Source organism: Pipistrellus hanaki (genome assembly GCF_964339955.1).
Source record: "Pipistrellus hanaki genome assembly, chromosome: 13".
Taxonomy (NCBI): domain Eukaryota; kingdom Metazoa; phylum Chordata; class Mammalia; order Chiroptera; family Vespertilionidae; genus Pipistrellus; species Pipistrellus hanaki.
In genome coordinates this window covers 54,463,757-54,478,991 of record NC_140515.1, presented here as the reverse complement: position 1 = coordinate 54,478,991, position 15,235 = coordinate 54,463,757, and the positions used below count along the sequence as shown (strand labels likewise).

The window sequence follows — 15,235 nt, the reverse complement described above, 5'->3', positions numbered from 1 at the left end:
CCCAAGGTGGCAGGTGGGAGGGTGTCAAGTGAGTTCTAGGAAGAGCAGGGAGACCAAAGCGAGTGGGGCAGAGAAAAAGAACGGGTAGATAGGTTTCCTGAGACATAAGGGATGATGATGGGGCTGGGAGACCCTATAGACCACTGTAAGGAATTTGGCCTTATTGGATGTGAGGTTTAATAATAATATGAATTTGGGGTTTCACCGCCTGAAAATGAGTTACAACTAAAATGATCATTGCAAGTGATAAGAAAAAAGAGGAAAATGTGAAATACTACCTGCTCTCAGGTCTTGTACCCAGCGAGGCCTCGCCCTTCCCATGGAGGTCCCCACCCCTCGGCGGGACAGGCCTCGCCTCTCTCCTGCGGCCCCGCCCCCTCAGAGTGACAGCTCAGCGAGGCCTCGCCGGTCCTACCGTAGTCCCGCCTCCACTCAGAGTGACAGCCAATGAGACACGCCCCTCCCCTTTCCGGCTCCGCTACCACTCCACTTGACAGGCCCCGTAGGCCAACCCGGGTCCTCTTCTAGAGCGACACACGCACTAGGCCCCGCCCCCGCCACCGTGGTCCCGCCCCCGCAGGCCCCGCCCCGCCCCGCAGGCCCCGGCCCGCCCCTGCCTCCGGGTCTCCCCGGCACTCGGCCCGCCCCCCAGGACGTGGAGCGCCGCCGCGGCCGGTGAGTGGGGGAGGGGACCCGGGCCCCCTCGCTCCCCGCGGGCCAGCGCCCCACTCCGAACCCGGGGCGGCTCCGGGGACTCCTCCCGGCCGCCGCCCTTCCTCCCGGGGACCTGCCGGAGCCGGCGATCCCGGGGCTGGGGCGGGGGGCGGGGGTGCTCAGGTGGGGAGAGGGAGGAGGGAAGGTATGGAGGGGGAGTGGCTTCGCAGATGGCGGGGTGGGGACAGCCCGGGTGTGGGGAGGGGATGAGTCGGGCTGCGCGGTGGGTTGAGTAAAGGAATACAGTAGAAGGAAGGTGGCGAGGCCGAGCTCAGGATGGGGGGTTTCTCGGGGAGGGAGGTTCGGACCTTTGGGGAAGGTGGTCGTGAGAGGATGGAGGAGGCTGCGAAGCCTAGGAAGGGGCGTGTTTTTGGAAGGACCGGTTCACGGAGGCCCAGGATTTAGGTCTCCCCTGACCATCTGGGGTGCGGGGAATCTCAGGAAGGGCGTGGCGGGAGCGGGCTTGCGGGGTGATGGCGTTTCCAGGCTTCTGACTGGGACACGTCTCATACATACAGTTTAAATCATAGGTGCCAGGGAGGGGCCGTGCCTGGGACGCAGGAGACATATGCACCGAATGGGGTCCTCCTCCTGCAGTCATTTTCCTGGCGCTGCACAGAGCCAGCACCGGTGTGCGCTGTCTTCTGTCAAACCCTGTGTGAGCAGATGAGACAATGGAAGGAGGTCCGGGATTTTGAAAGTATAGTGGAGGTTTATTCAGTCTCATACACAGTTTTTATCACATTGGCTTAAGTCCTGCGGAGTTGTCATTCTAAAAAAATTTAATTTGAAAGAATCTTAGAATCGCGATGAAGAATGACATTTAAAAGCTTGAATATAATGTAAAGGTATGGGGGGGGGGAAGTACTTCAAAAAAGCACTGAAATTTCTCTTTCATTGTCAAAAACTTGGAAGAGAGAGATAAGTAGAAGAATGAAAATGAGAATCCCCATTAAATCTTGATACAATTCTTTTGTATTTCTTGTGTATTTAAATGCACCTATTACTTCATTGGGATCATATTATCTGTTACTTCATAATTATTTGGCTTTTTCCTCACCGTTTTCCCAGATCATTAAAAATTCTCCATACAAACTTTTTAAAACTGTTGTATATTACTTAGTTCATCGTCCAAATTCATTCTTTTATCACATACCAGAGTTCCAACTGTGGGCCACCTCGTGTGCTTGGAGGTGAGATTCAGGGTTGCTCCAGATTTTGAGACATTATTCAGCCAAAATGACCAAAGAACATAGTCTTGTCTCACCTCACCGGTCACTTCCACGCAAGACTCAGTTGGGTGACTGTGCAGCGTGCAGTCAGGCCTGGGCCGCTGTGGCCAGGCTGTCTTCAGTGCGCCCCGTCTCATCTCCTCCAGCTTCCTGTTGAGTCCTGAGGTCACGACGAGGTTCCCACCTACGTTCCTCAGGGAATGGGCCTCACCAGGCTCCCTACACTGTCGGCGTCTCTGAGAAACTTGAATGAGGGGGGGAGGGTGTGTGTGGTGCAGATTGTTCACTCCACTGTCAGCCTATCTACATAACCGAGAGGCGGCCGCCCTACATCCCAAGGAGGGCGTGTCCCACACTTGCTCTCATACTTACCTGCCTCTGGGAGGTTTAAGAGGATGCGGCTGGGCTGTCTCTCGGGGAGTCCTGTCCCGCTTCTCACCCTGGCCACTAGGATGGAAGCCCTCCGGTCCTCGAGCTCCATCAGTACGGCCCTTCCCTTGCCTCTCACGGACGCACTCCATTCTGCTTCCTGACGGAGTGGTTTTGTAATTGTATTTCACGCTTCTCCTTGGGTCTGAAACAAGTTGATTCCTAAAGACAGCCTTGTGCATTTTCTTATTGGCCTTTGGATTTCTGATAAATTCCACTTATTTTTTTTTCCCCTTTACCCAGACTCAGGAAGAGAGTAAAGGGCCCACTGTTACTTTTCGTTCATTGATAAAATATGCATATACGCCCCCCCCCCCCCCCCACACACACATACACACACATGGTTGAACTCGCAGTGGGTTTCTCTTCCTGTGTTTCAGTCCCCATGGTCAGGATTCACATCTTACTGTAGAAGTCAAATGATCCCAGGAGCTAATGTAAAAGACACACAGATCAGTAATCCCGCTCCTTTGTAGCGCTCTCCTCGGCCCTGTGTGCAGCTGTACACGTGCTAAAGAAGAACGGGGTGTGGGGTGGCTATCTGCCGGGCCTGTGCCCAAGGCCTGGGCGGAACCCGTCGCTCCATGCCGTAGTCATTGCTGGCTGCCGTCCCGGCTGACAGTCTGGACAAAAGGGGGACACTGGCTGTGGGAGTGGAAAGCCTTCTCCCTCCAGGCCCAAGAAGTCTGTATACGTTGAAAATGCTTGTTTCGATAGGCCCTAACTGGAACCTTTCTCTGCACCCACACTGAAAGCCCTCACGTGCCCCCATCTGGTAATCTGGTCCCACGTACTCACCTGGTGTGCACAGTGCCGGTGAACAAGCTCCCAGAAGCTCCTCTGGTGAAAGGAGATGGCAGAACTCAGCCTAGACCAGGGCTGCCACGAGGCTTCTTACCCGCAACATCGAACACTGGGTATTCCCATCCCTGGGGAGAAGTGGGATTCCAGCAGGCCCGGGTGCCGCTGGCCAGCGGACTGCACAGGACACGTCTGCATGGCCGGCCTCCTGTGCATGCCCGGCACAGAGAGGGGCAGAGGTCTCCCGGGGAGAGGGCATCCGCAGGTGTGACTGGCTGGACAGGGAGGGACAGCTGTCCTGAGCAGAAGGCGCAGGAGCCGTGCTCAGGGCTGCAGGGACAGGAAAAAGGGAGCACGGGTGGTATAAGAGGACTCCTGCCTCTTAGGTAACCCGGACTGTCAGCACAGTGTGGCCCGATGAATGGCACATGTTATCTCGGCCATCAGTGTGGGGAGAGGCCTGGTTTTCTGCCACTGGGTTCTCTCTGTCTTTCAACCTCAGCAAATCTGAGAAGGGAAAAGTATCTTGTTGTTAACTTTGCTTTTCTTTTGCTAGTAAATGTGAGCATCCTTTTAAATGTGTGTCGGCCACTTGTATTTCTTCTTTTGTGACGTGCTTTCAGTGTTTTTGAATTTTGTGGTTGTTGAATTTGTAAGAACTCTTTGTAAATCAGGTATTGTGACACCTTTGTCGGTAATGTACTGAAAATCCTACTAAGGTTGTGCCTCTGCAATAAATATAGGGATGCATATAGTCTTTCAAATTATATTCTTTCAAATTGGTGCATTTAGGATATGTTGTTTTTATATTATATACTAGAGTCAGGCTGGCCTGCCCTGATGGGGTGGGGAGGGGCAATCGGAGGGGGGGCAGGAGATACCGATTGTGTGGGGGGTTGGCTGGGGGGAGGGGCTGTGGGCGGTTGGCTGGTCCCACCCCCTGATTGAACTCCTGTTCAAGGGGACAATTTCATATTAGTCTTTTATTATATAGGATATGTATATGTATGTACACATTATACATATAGGAGAAAAAAAACTATGTAGTGCCTAACTTCTCAAGTTATTTGCCAAATGTTGCATTTCCAGTTTAATATATATCTAGCATCTATGGATCATCTCTCTCCATCTCCTTCTGGTCTAGAGTTTGAACATTAGACACAATTAAAATGCTCTAATGAAAAAAGAATGTGCCTTGAGGAATAAAAGGGAGATTGTATCTCAAGTGAGAATAAATCAATGAGCAAATATTTACTATGAGTTTGTACAATAAATAGTGTTCATATATACGTTTAAAAAGGAAACCTGCTTTTCATATCTCAGAAAGATTGTCTTATGACCCGGCAATTACGAGGTAGGCCTTTTATTACATGCCAGTGCATACCTGGTAGAAAACTTTGACCTTTGATGCCATGCACATATGCCCTGCTGACCAATTCCTTGTTCCCTTCACCTAACCAGTCTTCTCATCGCTGCTGTTTGTTCATGCACAGTTATTCTTTCCATGTCTCTGGTTAGGAACCCGGGCGCCATCCATTTATCTTCACAAGTTGTAGGCTGTCTACCTCCCTTCCTTCCTTCCCAGAAAGTTTGTTCCCCTCCTCAGGAGGCCGATTGGGGGCAGGGCTGGCCCAGGTTATTGCTGAGGTACTTAGCCCAGGTGTCAGGACCATTTGATGCTTCTGCTATTAGACTGGGAGCTCCTCAAAAGTAAGATGGAGACCTTATTTATTTTGTGCTTTCCAGACTATCATAGCTTGGTTCACAGTAAGCACGTGATTCATGGTGGTTGTGTTTGATATTTTCATTTAAAAGATGATGATGCTTATCTCATAGTCTACTGGTAGAGTAACATTTTTCCCCAACATTTTTTTTTTTAAATGAAAGATTCCAGAAGTTCAGGGGAGTTGAAAGAATACCAGGAAGATCACCCATATTCTTGCTCCCTAAGTTTACCTATTGGGAATCCTATCACTCTGACACCTAGCTAGTCCTCTGCTCAGAAACCGACAGTGACTCCTACTGGCCGTAGGGTCAGGTGTAAATGACAGCATTAAGTATTCTTAAATCTACACTGTCCTGATTCTCACTTAATTGATTTATACATGTCATTCCCCTGTGTAGCACAGCTTCTCCCTTTGCTTGATCCAAAACTTCTACACATTAAGTGTTCTGAGTTCCATAGCTCTAACTGCCATCTGTATAAATGCTGACTATATCATTAGCTGTTTGGAGGTGAGTACTAGGTCCTAGTTTGATCTGGTTTCCTTTATAGAGCCTCGTGTGTTGACTTTTGATTTGGTTGGTATCTTTAATAGTATTCCTGATACATTTGTAGTATAATTTGAAAATAACATTGATTTATAGTACCTGTGTTGCCCAAACAAAACTTATGCTCTGTTAGAAAAAAAACAAAGCTTATGTGTCCAAGCTAGACAACCTGGTCAGCTTGCTGCAAGATTTCCCCCAAAGAAAGGAAAGGCGTTCTATGGTGTTGGTCACTCCTTTTGTGATTGTTCTAGAAAACTGATTTATACTTGTCCTTTGGAGTCATACAAACTTACTCCAAGTTCAAAGTTAGAATAAGTAAGTCTCCAGTCTGAAGATCGCCCCCTGAGAATCTCTGGGTCAGGGAGATTCATATGAGAAATATTTTACAGAGAGGCCAATGGGCCTTAGTGACTGACAGCATTTGGGGGTCTCCAGTTGACTCTTATTTTTCAAGCTTGGAAACAGAGATCAAGGTAACAGAGAAAGCTGATGCTGGGAGATCAACTCTATACCGAAACATGAAATTGAACTGTGTCAGTTCCCTTCTCATAACAAATGAATGACTCCCAACATATATTGGACAAGGCCCAGTTCCTCTGTAATCATGGGTCCTTGTTAGTTACCAGCTCTTTCCCGTCCTCCCTCCACCCTTCACACAGATAATGCACCTTTTCTGAGTCTTGGCTAGTTTTCGTTATTTTATTTTATTTTAAAAATATTGAAGGAATGAACTTAAAAAAGTTATTTTTATTGATTTTATTTTATTTTATTTTATTTTATTTTATTTTTATTTTTATTTTTTTAGAAAGAAAGAGAGAGGGATAGAGAGAAACATCGATCAGCTGCCTCTTGTAGCGCCCAGCCCACAACCCGGGCATGTGTTCTGACTGGGAATTGAACCGGTGATCTCTTGGTTCATAGGTTAGTACTCAACCCCTGAGCCACACTGGTGGACTATTTTTCATTATTATTTTGTAGGGCAATACAGCTTTCTCTACTGAGGATGCCTTCCATTATCTGTGTGGCAAACTCCTATTCATTCTTCTAAATCCTGTTCTGCTGTTGTGTTCTTTATAAATAGTTTCAATGCCTCCTGTGCAAGAGCACATTTTATACTGTTACTTTTCTGTTATCTGAATGTCTTCCCTATTGGATTCTGAGCTGCTTACGGAAGTGGATGGTGTTCCCTCATCTTTGTAGAGGGCCTGACTCACACGTGTGCTTGAACCATTGGTTAAGCTGGTCATATAACCCAGCTGGATCATGAGAAATTTTGCTTTATCTTGGAAGTCAAAATTAGATCTAACAAAGAGAAAACGCAAATACAATTTATATGTTTCTCTTTGCCATTATATCCCATGTGTGCCTTTTATTTTATTTTAATTTTTAGCAAGTTTGTCAAAGATGAAAGTGACCTTATCAGCTCTGGATACTTTCGAGAGTTCCTTCACACCTCTGGTAGTCATCGAACTTGCTAAGGATGTCAAAGATGAAACCAAGGAATGGCTGAAAAACAGAATTACCATGAAAAAGAAAGATGGGGGTGAGTAAAAGAAGTAGTATTCAGACTTACTCATGCTCAGTGACTAAAAATTTTTTCAAGTGTGTTTTACAATTTTTTATAGATATATTTCTAAAATTAATGTTGTTTCTTCAGTCTTTATTATTTCAGAAAGGAAGGGAGAGGGAGAGAGAGATAGAAACTCAATGATGAGAGAAAATCATTGATCAGCTGCCTCCTGAACGCTCCACCCTGGGGATCAAGCCCACAACCCGGGCATGTGCCCTGACCAGGAATCGAACTGTGACCTCCTGGTTCATAGGTCAATGCTCAAACACTGAGCCACATTAACTGGGCTTAACAGCTACTCTTAACTTTTGGAAACCTACTAAAGAAAACTATCATTAAATTCAATCAACTGTAGACATTTATGGGAAAAATCATTGAAAATTATTTATTTGATATTTAACATTCACACAATCTACAATATTATAGTTCAATGTAATTGTGTAACATTTGAGGCATTTTTACTAGGATATTTTATTTCAAATTAATTTTCTTAAATTCTGATCTGTTATTTTTTATATTAGAAACTTTATATCCCTATCCTTTATAATTAGTACAAATTTATATATAGAACTAGTGAATATTGAATTCTTGTCTCATATTTATTTCTAGTTTGAGTAACTGGCAAGCCACTTATTATTGCATTTTCCAGCTTTGACTTTTATTTCAAAAAGCTATAAAGAACCTGCCATCTCCAACTTACTTATCTTTCCTATTTATTTGGAAAATGGATTTAAATTGTTAATATAATTTATTTTCTTTCTACCAAACTAGAGACATCATCTTTATTTAGAAAGTTTTCATTTTGAAACTTTTATGTTTGTCTCTTTCTAAGGTTGTGCCTACCTTTTGTTTTCAAAGGTGCCCAGCTGTTGTTTAGACCGCTGTTAAATAAATACGAGAAAGAAACAGTGGAGAACCAGAACTTATATCTTGTTGGTGCCTCCAATATTAGATTGCTGCTGGGGGCAGAAGCAGTGGGATTGGTAAAGGAGTGCAACGATAACACCATGAGAGCCTTCACCTACGGAACCCGACACAACTTCAAAGAATTTGATGGTGAGTCCTGGGATGATTGCTATCGAAATTACTTTATCAAAGAGAATTTTTTTGATGAATAGATCAGGGGTCAGCAAACTTTTTTAGCAAAGCGTATATAGAAATATTTGAGGCTGTGTGAGTCATACAAATCACGATTATTCAACACTGCTATTGTAAGGTAAAACAATATAAGAAGCTTTATATTTTGCTAAATTTACCACTTTTCTATTTTGCTTACTCCTTATGTTAGTCAGTTATTGTGTATATCATTATTTTCACAACCCCAGGTTATTTGAATATTAACTTTATTTTGGCTATTACTGAGAAAATAACGAGATTTTTGCTTTTATTTTAGATAACAACGATGATTTCCTCACAATGGCAGAACGTCAATTCATTATCAAACATGAACTTGAAAATCTTAGAGCCAAAGATGAAAAAATGATCCCCGGCTACCCCCAGGCAAAGTTGTATCCAGGAAAATCTTTATGTAAGTGTTTACCTCAACCAGCTTCATGAATACACGTTCTAATGCAATTACTTTTTCTTCATAGACATAAATAACAGAGGGGCTTTATTTATTACTGAGAAACTTACACTACTTTACAGTAATTTACCTTTCCATGAACATATCTTTTGCCTTTACATTATATTGCAGGTATTATTGTTTTTATTATTATATTTTTAATTGAATTTATCAGGGTGACATTGGTTAATACATTATATTGCACGCTTTCAATCAATATATTTGTTATACATGGTTTTTACTTCTTATTATCAAGGTCTCACAGCATTCAGTTAGTGTGAAGCTGAGTGTGAACACCTGGACATATTACTCAGTTAAAATGAGCAAAGTTCCCTTTATGCCCAAGCACTGTGCTATAATGAAAATCTGTGGAGGAATAAAAATGGAGACCTGGTGTTTACCTGGAGCTCTCTCTCCACCTTCTCTCATCTCCCTGGTATGAACACAAGCAAACATGGAAAGGGTAGGAAGAGTCACATATATATTTATATGTGTATGATTTTGCTGGGTACACCATGTATATGTACAGGGTGTCCCCCCAAAATGTATACATGACTAACAGCTAATAGCTCAATTGGTGTTCTTTTCTTTTCAGATGTAACCCATTGGAATTAATAATTATTCAAAGTATGTGTACATTTTTGGGGACACCCTGTATATATAAACACACACACATGTATATACACGCACTGTGTTTTGCTACATACATACTTGCAGTGAAAATAATACGGGAATATAAGGATGTATTTTGAAAGCACAGGTTTCCCCAAGAAGCAGTTTTTCCTTACTAAGACAAAAGGGGGCTGCTCACACCAAAATGCTGGAGTCGGGAGTGGCCCGGGAGGGGGTGCAGGGACACAGCAGCAGCTGCAAAAACTGCGGGGTGCAGAGGGCCCCATCTCCATGTGCAGAGGCTGCTGCCAGCCTTCTCTCCCTGTGGGGACTCTGTGCTCCTCACTCTGCTGAGGCTGGTTCCAGGCAGCACGCCCTGCCCCTCCCTGTTGCACAGACACACAGTGAGGAGGGCGAGAGAGATTTCTGTTTTTACTTTTGAACTAAGCACATCACATAGCCAAAGGCAGAAGCAGTACTGTTAGCATTGTTATTGCCTGCTTTAATTTAGAGGGTTCGGTTGTAAGCCAGGTTACTGATAGTCCCCCTTCAATCAGATTTTGCGTTGGTTAGCTCATTGTTAAAGGGCTGTAACAGGAATAACCCTAGTGCTTGACAAGGGATCCTTCAGCCTACTTGAAGGAAGGAATCCTGGTTGAAGTTGTTCCTTTCTATAAATAGGCCCGAAGAGCATCATATTTTCCTTTGAAGGTAAGGCTCGTGTTAATTGCATTTTTAGCTGACATCAGAAGGTTGAAGGATTTTTTTTAAAACCCTCTATTTTTAGAAGCTGAAACCAGAACCATGTTTTTGGCGTTGATGGTGACGAGAAGCCCAATAATTTAGGACCTGTGGCTTTATATTCTCTTCACAGCCCTATTTTTAGAAGTATTCAAGCTGGTTTTTATGCCTGGCTGGGAAGTCTTCTACAGTAGAACGGAGTCATTTAAAAAGAAAAAGAACTTAGAAATAATAAGATAATAATTTAGATGCTGTAGATCAGTTCAAAAAAGTTAAAAAAAATTTGATGTAGTAACTGAAAAGGATAATAACAGGAAGAATGAATATGCTATAGTTGTGCGTCCTTAAGAACAAGAGAAGAATCAGAACAGAATGACTTTCACTAAGATTAGCTAAGAAAAAAGTCCACAGAAACTCTTTAGAATAAAAATATCTAAAGGTGGGTTGGATAGCACCAAAGACTCATTTGACTTCAAGCTTATACCTTTTCCAATCACTAAGGAGGATATCATTACAACCCAACCTTTTAAAAACTGTTCCTCTTTATAGCTTACATGAGAAACAATTGTATGAAGAACCATAATTAAGACTTTTTTAGACCCAGACTTTTTAGTATCAGATATCTCCTTTTTATTGTTATCCTTTCTTTTATTTCTAAGAAGTTAGGTTTACTTTTAAAATTAGTAAATCTGGGGATTTTATGAGAGGACCTATGTCCTAAGAACACACTGCCTCTTTGTCCTCCTATGTAGTAACTAGAGGCCTGGTGCACGAAATTTGTGCACTGAGGGGGTAGGGTCCCTCAGCCCTGCCTGCGCCCTCTCACAGTCTGGAAGCTCTTGGGGGAAGTCTGACTGATGGCTTAGGTGGCAGTTGGACATTCTTAGCGCTGCTGCAGAGGCGGGAGAGGCTCCTGCCACTGCCACTGCGCTCTCCAGCCATGAGCCTGGCTTCTGGCTGAGCGGTGCTCCCCCTGTAGGAGGCACTGACTACCAAAGAACAGCTCCTGTGTTGAGCGTCTGCCCCCCGTGGTCAGGGCACATCATAGCAGACAGTCGTTCTGCTGTTCAGTAGATTTGCATATTAGGGTTTTATTTTGTTATATTTACTAAATGAGAAAAGATTACCAAACAATGTGTATAGAATAATCCCATTTATATATATATATATATATATATATATATATATATATATATATATATATAAATATATAAATATACATATACATATTTGTACATATGTATGTGTGTGTATATATACATATATTTTTTGAAATCTGCTTATACACTAAATTGCTATTTACAGTGGTTATTTTTTTGGGGAGGAAGTGGTTATTTTGGGCATCTCATTCTGATTTGTACATTTCTGTATGGTTTAAAATTTTACATCGTGCTGAGACCGGTTTGGCTCAATGGATAGAGCGTTGGCTTGGAGACTGGAAGGTCCCGGGTTCGATTCCGGTCAAGGGCATGTACCTTGGTTGCGGGCACATCCCCAGTAGGGGGTGTGCAAGAGGCAGCTGATTGATGACTCTCTCTCATCGATGTTTCTAACTCTCTCTCTCTCCCTTCCTCTCTGTAAAAAATCAATAAAATATATTTTTTAAAAAATAAAATAAAATTTTACATCGACTTGTATTGCTTTCATAGTCAAAGGAAATAGTCCAGATAGTGCGGTTCTGGAGAACAAAAGGAGTGTGCGCCTGTGCGGAGGCAGTGCGCGCTTGCTCTCGGCGGAGCACTCCTCACTGACCCGAGTGGCCCCGCAGCACCACATGGAGAGTGTCATGAGCCATCGCCAATTCATTCTATGTTGTTTGGCACCTTTCCCTCTGCAGTGAGAAGACTGCTCACGTCTGGCATCGTGATCCAGGTGTTTCCACTGCATGACAACGAGGCCCTGAAGAAGCTGGAGGACTCGTGGTACACCGGGTTTAATCTAAAGTATCAGCCCATAGGTACGTGCCCATGCCCGTTCCCGCAGAGAGAGGAAGACCTACCAACGAAAAGCCGGCCTTCAGCAGTGGTGTCATCCCGCTGGGACTCACGAGGCAGGGCTCACCAGCTGCATGCTGGGAAAACAGGGGGCAGGGGAGTAGGAGGGGCTAATGACCTGTTTATCTATTTCTAATATGATTTTAGATGGACTGAATTACAGGCTTTCTCTCAATGTCCCCAAAACACAGGCAGTTCAGAGTGTCCTTCACGAGCGCATGTCAGAGTTGGAGTGGAACAGGTTCTATGAGAACTGAGTGTGAATATTTTGTATTTGAAAATTTCAGTTTCTTTAGAGCTAGTCATTTGGAGTTAGTCAAATTATGCTCATTCTTAGGTGCCGACTTGTGGGCCTAAATATCTAAGGAGGAGGGTTTATAAGTATCGTACATATTGCTGTTGACGATCCATTTTCTCGGAATACAGTGATAATAATAACCGTGAATTTATTTGGTGTGTGTTGAACCTATTTTGTATAAATAAACTTATTTAATACAGGTGTCTGAATTTTGGGGTTTAGATTTTTTTAAGGATAAAATTATATTTAAGCTGGTAGATTGTACCGTATTACTTACTATCAGTTTTTCCTTAAAGGATATTTTTCTTTTGATTTTATTTAAGGGAATCCCTCTAAAATGATTTTCTTTTTTTATTTCCATTCTGAAAACAACTATTACAATATAGCTGAACAAAAATTGTTTTTCAGACTACATTTTGAAATTGTATTCTGAATAAATTTTTGGTAGCCTTTGAAAGGAATAGTTTTGTTTTTGATAGTTCCCGGTGACACCGTAGTCATCTCATGTTACACTATGACATTTTTAAAATTTTGGCAGTTAGGTGGCGGTGAATTTAAATATTGCTTCTAGGTCTTGGTAGTGAAGTATTTATTAGCTGCTTTTTGAAAGTAAGGGGAGAGAAGGAGTTGATGGTGAAGGCTGAGCCTGGCTGAGGTGAGGGGTCTGAGGCCTCTGGGGTGCTGGGACTGGTGATTGTACCTGGGGCACAGGCAGATATTGAACTTCAAAGAGGATGATCATGTGATTTGGAGCCCAGGACCATGAGCACCTTTTTTTTTTTTTTTTTTTTTTTTTCACATTGCTTCTGATTTTAACCTGATTCAGATCGAGACAACCTCACACACCCGTTGTTTATACATGTTGGCGTTTAACTGGTGATAAATGCCACCTAGGTTAGCGAGAAAAAAAATAAGGATAAGAGAAAATAGCTGATCTCAGTTTATTCTAACCCGCAGCCATAGACTGATCTGACACATGACCTTAAGAAAATTACATGTTAACCATGTGTAATTGAGCTGGAAATAACTTCAACTGCTGCACCTCCCCCACCCGTGGCACCCCACCCGGTCCCAGGGCAGGTGCTTGTCCAGTCCACACGCTCACCCACGTGGCTGCGGCCGACAAAGGACGCAGTGTGGGCGGCCTCTCTCGGATTAGACGGCTTGTGTCTAATTCACAGAAAATTAACCGTGATGTTGCTTGGACCTTCTTCCTGGTGCTCAAAAGAAGGTGTGGGTAATGTTCTAGGAGTCAGTATGTAGAACATTGCTCTGCACTTTTGATTAATTTTTCTTTAATGTATTGAAAGATTTGCCATGACACATGAGTGAAAGTTTATATCTTTAGGTAGGGGGAACAGGATACCATGCGCGGGGAGTCTTTTTGAAAAGAACATGTGTGACTACAGTTTTAAAGTTGGAGAAAAGTGGAGAAAAGCATAAATTAAAAGGGGAGTGCAAGTTTAAATGTTTTATTGGCCATGGCCGAATTTAATTGAGGACCTTGGAGATTTGGGACAAACCCCTTGGTGATTTTTGCCTTTGGGAAGAAGCTTCCATCAGATGAGGAAATAAAGAGGAAGTAGATTCGGGGTGCCTGGCAGAGCCTGGCCCTGAGCCGGGGGAAGTGTCAGACATACAATACAGATAAATGGGGTCTTTGTACTGGTTTAGCATGAGGATGGGCTTAGCATCACACACTGATTGGGAAATTATGGTATTAAGTGAGCCCCACTTAACTAAAGAAATGAGTCAGCTTAGTTGAAAAGATAAGAAAAGAAAGTCTTTGGTAGTCTGCAATTAAGGTCTTTTTTTCCCTTTTTTTTCCTCCTCCTCCTCCTCCTCCTCCTCCTCCTCCTCCTTCTCCTCCTCCTCCTCCTCCTTCTTCTTCTTTTTCTTCTTTTCCCTTTTATTACAGATGGTATCCGTGGCTACTTTGGGGAAACCATCGCTCTTTACTTTGGATTTTTGGAGTATTTTACTTTTGCCTTGATCCCCATGGCGGTCATTGGGCTGCCTTACTACTTGTTTGTGTGGGAAGACTATGACAAGTATGTGATCTTCGCCTCCTTCAACCTGATCTGGTCCACAGTGATCCTGGAAGTGTGGAAGCGTGCCTGTGCCAGCATGACCTACAGGTGGGGGACCCTGGTCATGAAGAGGCAGTTCGAGGAGCCCCGGCCAGGATTCCACGGGGTCCTGGGCATCAATTCGGTCACGGGCAGGGAGGAGCCGCTCTACCCCAGCTACAAGAGGCAGCTGCGCATCTACCTGGTCTCTCTGCCGTTCGTGTGCCTCTGTCTCTACTTCTCTCTGTACATCATGATGATTTACTTCGACATGGAGGCCTGGGCCTTGGGTGTCCACGAGAACAGCGGGTCTGAGTGGACCAACGTCCTGTTGTACGTGCCCAGCATCATCTACGCCATCGTGATTGAGATCATGAACCGCCTCTATCGCTATGCTGCCGAGTTTTTAACTTCGTGGGGTAAGACTTGGTGTTTTATTTTTATCTCACGCGTCAGTAAGAAATATTGCTTCCATCATGGGATTCAGATAACTGCTGCCTCACAAAGCAGATGGATGCTGCTCTGGGCTCCTTATAGAGTCGTGAGGAGAAGTCCTGGGCTCTGTAAGCTCCAGTGATCTTCAGTAATCTCCGAGTAACGGTCATCACCGCTCTCATTCACTGAGTGTTAGTTACTCTAGCCTCGGAGTAACTAACCTCCTCAGCACACGTGAAAGACACATTTCACCATTCTCACCTCCTCAGGACACGTGAAAGGCACGTCTCACCATTTTATGGATAAAGGTACTGAGACGTCACAAGGTTTAGACCACAGATGGTAGAGCCAGGCTAATCCACACCTCTCTGTTCTAAACCTGTGCTCCTGGTACTATGCCGCTGGGTTTTATGCTAACGGGAAAGTAGATTGGATTATCTTCCTGAAACTCTGGACGGGTGAACTTTGTCTAAGTATCTGAAAACCAGCTGTCTAGTCGTGCCAG

At 44.0% G+C, this 15,235-nt stretch overlaps 1 protein-coding gene across 2 annotated transcripts in view; it reads left to right on the top strand.

Annotated features, from left to right (window-relative positions):
- Positions 1–585: 585 nt before the first annotated feature.
- The window catches only part of ANO10 (anoctamin 10), an 87,626-nt gene continuing 72,976 nt past the window's right edge, over positions 586–15,235 (top strand). For both annotated transcript variants that reach the window (XM_084903193.1, XM_084903192.1), the window contains exons 1-6: positions 586–675; positions 6,838–6,990; positions 7,876–8,073; positions 8,411–8,545; positions 11,772–11,891; positions 14,145–14,714. In XM_084903193.1, the coding sequence (XP_084759319.1) occupies positions 6,852–6,990; positions 7,876–8,073; positions 8,411–8,545; positions 11,772–11,891; positions 14,145–14,714 (1,162 nt within the window). In that variant the 5' untranslated portion in view covers positions 586–675; positions 6,838–6,851. The remainder of the gene's footprint in view (positions 676–6,837; positions 6,991–7,875; positions 8,074–8,410; positions 8,546–11,771; positions 11,892–14,144; positions 14,715–15,235) is intronic.